The sequence below is a fragment of the Cnephaeus nilssonii genome (genome assembly GCF_951640355.1).
Source record: "Cnephaeus nilssonii genome assembly, chromosome: 14".
Lineage (NCBI taxonomy): Eukaryota > Metazoa > Chordata > Mammalia > Chiroptera > Vespertilionidae > Cnephaeus > Cnephaeus nilssonii.
This window is the reverse complement of record NC_137085.1, coordinates 2311902-2319145: the sequence shown is the minus strand read 5'-3', so window position 1 is coordinate 2319145 and position 7244 is coordinate 2311902. Positions and strand designations below refer to the sequence as shown.

Here is a 7244-nt window from a genome sequence, read left to right as displayed (position 1 = left end):
GCGGAGCTGCCGACCTCCCACTGCTGTGGCGGAGGGGAGGGGCCTCCTCGGAGGAAGGTGCGAACACCTGGCTGCTTCGGCTGCCACATGGGCGGCCTCCACAAGGGTCCCAGCGCCACCTGCTGGCTGTGCCAGGACACACGATTTTCCCATCGGAGGAAAGGGGTGGCCCTCGGCAGCACGTGCGCCCCATCCCGCTGCCACGATTTGTCGCACTCTGGGGAGACTCCATCTGTCCTGTGATTTGGTCACAAGTGCCTGTGGACGGAAACGCTGCCACGGGGTGGTGGGCTCCGCTACGCGTCGTCCCTGCCATGGTCTGGAGTGGCGGCCGCGGCGGGGCGCCTGTCCTGGACTGCGCGCTCCCACTCCTTCTTCACCGTGACGTAGAGCCTCATTGCTGCCTGGGCATCCTGAATCTAGGTGACACGGACACCCATGATGGTCCCAGCAGGTGACACGCATGGCCCATGACAGCCAACTCCACGGTTCCCTAACTGAGCCAGAGCCCGGGTGAGTGGAGGGGAGTGGGGAGCATCCTGGGACTCGGCGCCCGGGTCCCAGGCGGAAGCCGAGGATGCAGGCCCCGTGCTCCTGGGAGGAGCCTCGGGCCACAGTGAACACTAGGGAGGCCTGCGAGGCTGGTGCGCGCTGAGCCTGGTGCCAGGCACAAGCTGACGGGCAGAGGCGGCCCAGGCTGACGACCACAGCGTGGTGGCCAACGGGTTCCAGGGCCCACTCCTCCGCTGGTCCCCAGGGCCTGTCGCAGAGGGCTGAGGGGGCCGGCTGGCCTGGGCCAAGCCCTAACTAGGGTCGTCTTCTCCAATTACAACAGTTTTTAGTGTTGTGCTCCGTTAACAGAAACATTTAGAACCTAACCCCTGGTGAGTCCACTGTGCCAGGTCAGTGTGTATGGAGCAACAGCCTCCTAAAGTCGCCTAGGCCCGTGGTCGGCAAACTGCGGCTCGCGAGCCACATGCGGCTCTTTGGCCCCTTGAGTGTGGCTCTTCCACAAAATACTAAATTTTGAAGAAGTGGCGTTAGAAGAAGTTTAAGTTTAAAAAATTTGGCTCTCCAAAGAAATTTCAATCGTTGTCCTGTTGATATTTGGCTCTGCTGACTAATGAGTTTGCCGACCACTGGGCTAGGCCCATGGTGCCTGCCCCAGGCCACTCACCGAGCAGTGCTCCGCCTGCTGCACCCGCACGCCCAGGATCCTCTCGGCCAGCAGCTTCAGAGACGGCCTTCCACTCTGGGGAGACGGCACAGCGCGCTGGGCAGAGGCCCTGCAGGAACCGCCCACCCCGCCAGCCCACAGCCCACGGAGGCCGCTGCCCGGGGGTGGGTGGGGGGTCACCTGCAGCTCGGCCCTCCAGCCCCCTCCCCGCGCACCCCAGAGGCGCCCTCTGCTGGGCTCCTCAGAGATGGGAGGTGGACAGAAGCTGCCCTCCGCCACAGGGAAACTTTCGTTCGGTTGCAGGGCAAACAAAAACCTTTAACCCGTCCACCAGCCACCAGGGACCAGAAGCACCAGCGGTGCGGCCCAGCAGACAGAACGGCCCCACGGCCGCCGTACCTCCACCTGCCGCTGGAAGGGCTTGTATTTCTGTGTGTCCCGAACCTTCTTTCTCGGATGATCAAGGAAGAGGACCTGGAAGGAAAGAGGGACAGTCACTTTTAGTTTGTAGCTGTAACTCCTTTCTTTCAAGTGACTTTTTGCAAGGAATTCCAACACAAAACACACGAATAAAAACAGGGATTGAAGCGAATTTGAACTTCTGGAAGGAAATTCCCACGCTGACTGAAGAGGATGCCCGACAGTAAGCACAGTCACAGAGACGAGGCCGGCCAGCCAGCAGCCTGTCCGCTCCCGCATCTGAGCCGGTGCTGCGGGGGCAGCAGGACCAGGGACGGGCCGCAGGCGGCCACGCGCAGCCCCAGGCGTCTTCAGGAGGGAGCGCAGGCCGGCGGGCAGGTGGCCTCTGGGTGGGAACGCTGCGACAGTGGGCGGAGCACAGGTTAGTTTCCAGTGGTTCAGGGTTTACTCGGAAAGGCGGTGGAGGCCATCGGCCATCATGGAGCGGTCCCTGAACATCCAACTCCAGGGTTCCATGGACCACAGTTTGAACAACCCAGCTAGGCAGGGCCGTCTCCTGTTCTGCCCGCCCCCCAGTTCTCATCGGGACAGACCCTCCAGAAGCAGAGGCCTGAGGCCACACCCTCTGGGGCACCAGGAGTGGACCCTCCCCGCTCGCCTGCCGCCTGCTATGTGTCCCCCACAGAGGCTGAGGAGGTGAGGGGGCCCAGCGGCCGAGGTGGAGGGAGTGGCCGCCCGGACTGCTTCCAACAGAAGGGGCCCCGACCTCGCAGGAGCCCTGTTCACCGCGACGGGTGAAGGCTGCAGAGGCAGCGGCCTGGCTGTGTCTACGTGGAAGGTGCTAGAGCAGGGGCAGGGGCCTGGCATTAGGTCCGGGTTCACTCTAGAGCGAGAGCTCTGATGGAAATGCCTGTGAGGCTGCGGGGACACAGGGAGCACGCAGGAAGTGTGTCCGATGCTGCTCCTGAGTGCTCCCAGCACAGGCACAGACCCCCACGGACACAGGCGGGGTGCGGGCAGCCGCACCTTTAAGTCGTTGTGCAGCGAGTGTCCCACGAGGATCCGGCCCCGCAGCATCTCGGCCACTTCCTTCTGAACAACAGCAAATGCTTCTCCTGAAACCAAGCCAGACGGGATTTGGAGCGACAGTAAAGCCCGGCCGTTGTCTGGTCAGACCTCAGGGGCCGACAGGCTGAGTTCAGATCCGGGTACGAGGACACACGGGGAGGCGAGACTCAGGACCCTCGCTACGGGGAAGGCTCCAGAACAGGGACCGAGAGGGGAGTGAGCCCGCCCCCGCCGGTCCTCTCTAAGCTCATGTCTGGGAGCGACCCACCCTGCTGGAGGTGCTCCGGCCGGATCCCGCTGACCGCCGTCCTGTAGTCGGTCACGGGCTGGGTCGGCTTGACGTACTTGTCGTAGACACACTTGCCAAACTGGTTCACAAGGGACACGCGGGCGGCCAGGCTCTCCTCCCCCGCGGGGCCCACGCCCACCATCTCGCAGTCCAGGGCTAAGGCTTTCGTCAGCCTGAAGGGACCAGAGGCTCCAGTTTAACTCCCACGGCAGGACCCCGGGACCGGCACCACCAATGACCAGCTCCGTGACCCCGGGAGCCGAGGGGCGCTCCCCCTGAGGGGCCACCCCCACCCCGAGGCGCAACCCGCGTACCCGCTGAAGGCCTGCTCCTTCACCAGCGCCGCGCCGCTCCCCCTCTCGCCCAGCTGCTTCCGCGCTATCTTGGCTGCCTCTGGGCCCATGGCCGCTTCGATATCCACCGGGTCAACGTCATCGAACCAGATGTCTCGTCTAAAAGGCAGAGGGGGCGGGCTGAGTGCGTGCCGGGGAGACACCCTCACGGCGCTGGCCCGAGTGCCCAGCTGCTCCTGCCATTCCGATCACAGGACACTTATCCTTTCATCGCTTTCCTGTTTAGTTAGAAAATACGCTCATTACCTGAAATTTAGGAACCGCAGGTAAACAGAGTGGAAAACAGAAACGTCAGCCCTCCAGACCCCACGAGTGTGACGGGCAGCAGCCCGCAGCGCAGGGGTGAGTGTGTGCCTGCTGAAGGGCGTCTCAGTTTCAATGTCACTTCCCCAGGGACCTCTTGCTGACCCCACTAGTGGACCCGCGCCTCCCGGAGCAACTGAGTTCCTGAAATAACTTCAGTTTATGGTCTGTCTCCCCACTTGACCTCAGCCTCAGCAGGGAGGGCCCGTGGGGGCCGCTCTATTTCCGGACAGCGTGCCCGGCCCGCACAATGACACAAGGCGGCCCTCAGACTGCTTCCACACACCCCTCAGCAACTGCCCGAAAACCCAGCGACACGCACACAGCCCGGCCACAAGCAGGCCCCCTCCAGCTGAGCCATGCAAGGGCGGCCCTGACCCCTGGTCCTCCCAGGTGAGTGACCATCACAGGGTCTGTTGAGTAACCATGGGGCGCTCAGCCAGCACGTCCCATCTCACAGACCCCCTCCCCGCCCAGACAACAACACTGATGACCACCGGGAGGCCTTGCCCCAGACACCCAACTAGCAAGATGCAGGAATCGGCTTCCAACTCGGGTCTTCCCGGCTTCGACGTCCGTTCATTCTACGGATCTTCCCCGGAGCCACTAAGTGCCCAGCTCTGCCTGGTCCCGGGCACAGCAGCTATGAAGCAGGCCCTGCCCTCATTCTGGGTGGGCCCAGCCCCGGCCTCCTTAAGGAGACAGGCTCCAGTGGCTAGGACTTGTCCTTGGCGATGCACACGACAGGCTGGGCGGCAGAGGAGGCCCCGCCGGTCACCATGGGAAAGACGGCCGGTACTTACTCGGTGGGCGGGGCTGGGGTCAGGGCTGCAGTCACCTCTTTGGCTTTCCGCTTCTTATGTTTGAGGTCCCCTCGTTTTGGAGAAATGTCACCATTTGTCCTTCTCTTGGCTGCTTTCTCAGCGCGCTCTGCTCCGCGGGCCTTCCTGGGGGGCGCCGGCACCCTCCTGTTGGGCAGTGATGCTGGAGGAACAGAGCCCGCGGGGGCCGCTCCACCTGCCTTGTCTGTCCCCGCCTCCTCGCTCTCCGCTTTTCCGTCCTGCTGCGTAATTTGGGGCTGCTTTTTGGAATTCCGCGGAGAGAGAACAAGAGGCTTTCCCGGGGCGTGTGATTTCTGTTTCAACACCTAAAATAAATACACGACAGTTTTAATTTGGACATCACGCACAGGAGACTGAAAAAAACACACACACGTGTGTATGTACATGTGGAAGACAGCAGAGGGGAGGGGAGAATGTATGAGTGACACGCCTGGACCAGCACCTGGCAAGTGCTGCCCACTGATGCCAAAAAGGCCGGGTCAGCCCACCTTCAGGGCAGGGATTCAGTGTCAGACTGCCGGTCCTGCCCATTCGGCTGAGACCCTGGGTAAGGTAACCTCGGGGCCCATGTCCGGGTCTGTGGAATGGAGATGATAACGGAGGGCTCCCTCAGTGTTGGCGGGGCTGTTAGGCCAGGACACGCTGGGTCACGTGGCGGCGCCTGCACGTCTGAAGAGCTGGGACCCCAGCAGCCGTCATCGGCTCTTTACTTAAAACCCGCGTCCTGCTGGGACCCTCCCCGCCACGTTCCTGCTGTTCCTAGGAGTTTGCAACCCCACAGGCCGCTCTTCCCGCGAATGAACCCGCTCCCAGGCCCCACGCGGCGCCCTGGTCTCCCACCTGCGGGGACGGGCGCAGGCGCCCCCTCACCTCCTGCAGCGCCTTCCAGTTCTGGGAAAAGGCCTCGGGGGCCCTCGGGGGTCGCAGCGCAACCGCGGGGTCGCCTCCCGGTTTCCTGCTGGCTTCTCGCGCCTTATTTTTCCAGAATCTTTTCTTTTTCTTCTTCCGTGTGAGCTTCGTGGCCAGCCCTGGCTCGGCCACGGGGTCGCGCGGGGCGGGCGCGGGGGTCCCCTTGGACTTCACCATCCCCGCACCGCCCCGGGCCGGCGGCAGGCGCACCCCGCCCTCCCCGCGGCCCCGGCTCCGGGACGCGCCCACCCAGCGCAGGGCCAGCACGGCGGAGGGGTGACAGCCGGAGGGATGCCGGCCTCGCGCACCGGCGAGCGAATCCGGAAGCGCCCCGCGTTCTCGCGACACGTGCGTCCCAGCCCCCGGAAGTGCCGCTCTCTCCCGGCCGGCGGGAAGCCGCGCCCTCGCCTCGCGTTCCGCACAGAGGGAGCCGGCGGGGCTCTTTCCCGCGCGGGCACGGGGTCGCCACCCCAGCGAGCGGCGTTCGGTGCCGCGACGTGGGGTTGGGTCGGGGTAAGCCCGGGTCTCACGAGGTCCGGGATGGGGAGACATGCCGGCGCCGGAAGCGAACCCGGGCCGCGGTCGGTGTGGCGCCGCGGCGGGGCCGGCGGAGCGGGGCCGGCGGCCGCCAGGGGGCGCTGGGCGGCCGGGCGGGAGCGGGAAGGGGGACCCGGTCCCAGAGCCCTGGGCTGCAAAGGCCCTCAGCGCTGCCGGGAAAGAACCTACAGCGGCGCAGGAAGGGCCCCCGCCGGCTTGATCCGTGGATAGAACGTGGGCCTGTGGCCTGCAGGGTCCCGGGTTCCATTCGGGTTAAAGGCACGGACCCCGTTGCTGGATCCATCCCCGCCCGGCGGGCACGTGTGGGAGCAACCATTGGATGTGTCTCCCATCGAAGTTTCTCTGTCTCCCCCCCCCCCCCCACTCTCTCCAAAAACAAATGGAAAAGTGTCCTCGGGTGAGGATTAACAACCACAAAGGCACAAAGCAGAGAGTGGGCCAAACTGCCTGCCATCACTTTACACACCGACCGCAATGAGCGATCGCCAGCACCCAGGCCTGGCCCTGCCGCGTCTTGACAAACAGCGCAGATCAGGCCTCTGCTTCCTCACGTCCCAGCGGAGTCTCCGTGTCAGGGAAACACACGTAACAGAGCAACAAGCTGATCGGGCTCGCTGGTAGCTACAGCGCAGGTGACAGTGAGGTCTGACGCATCCAGCAAAATGCAGGACGCCCATGCAGTGGCTGCAATGTTGGGGGCGTGCTTACACTAAAACAACACCTGTCTGTAACATGTACACATATGTAAAATTACATGTATGTAATGTTTATCTGAAATTCAGATTTAACTGGTAACTTGGATGGGTCCTACAGGGAAGGCCTTTTTGGTGAGGTGACAGTTGAGCTGAAACATGGATGTAAGGCCCGGGGTCAGAGGGACCAGCAAAACATTGGATGTACCCGAGGGAGGGAGAGAAGGCTGGTGCGGCTAAAGCGCTGTGAGCAGGGGGAGGGTTGTGAGCAGGGGGAGGGTTGTGAGCAGGGGGAGGGTTGGGAGCTGGGGGAGGGTTGGGAGCAGGGGGAGGGTTGTGAGCAGGGGGAGGGTTGTGAGCAGGGGAAGGGGTGGGAGCAGGGGGAGGGTTGGGAGCTGGGGGAGGGTTGGGAGCTGGGAGAGGGTTGGGAGCAGGGGGAGGGTTGGGAGCAGGGGAGGGTTGGGAGCAGGGGGGACGGTAGAGCCTCAGAGGCCACAGGAAGGAGTCTGGACACTGTATCCCAAGGGCAAAGGTCGACTGTTTTAAAGGCGGGGGGGGGGGGGGGGTGATGCAATCTGACTTGCGTTGTTGGAAGTCACTGCTGGTCTGTGTGGGAAATGGGGAGGGAGTGAG

At 63.6% G+C, this 7244-nt stretch overlaps 1 protein-coding gene across 2 annotated transcripts; it reads right to left on the bottom strand.

Annotated features, from left to right (window-relative positions):
- Nucleotides 1-160: 160 nt before the first annotated feature.
- REXO4 (REX4 homolog, 3'-5' exonuclease) lies at nt 161-6144 on the bottom strand. 2 transcript variants are annotated; one of them, XM_079790025.1, is made up of 8 exons: nt 5293-6144; nt 4414-4757; nt 3269-3406; nt 2934-3127; nt 2624-2712; nt 1577-1651; nt 1178-1252; nt 161-419 (listed from the first exon to the last, which is right to left on the bottom strand). In XM_079790025.1, exons 1-8 carry the CDS (start codon nt 5911-5913, stop codon nt 297-299), a joined length of 1659 nt encoding a protein of 552 aa, XP_079646151.1. In that variant the 5' UTR covers nt 5914-6144; the 3' UTR covers nt 161-296. The 2 variants fall into 2 exon arrangements, with proteins under 2 accessions (XP_079646151.1, XP_079646152.1); XM_079790026.1 differs by having other exon boundaries at nt 5323-6124.
- Nucleotides 6145-7244: the final 1100 nt, after the last annotated feature.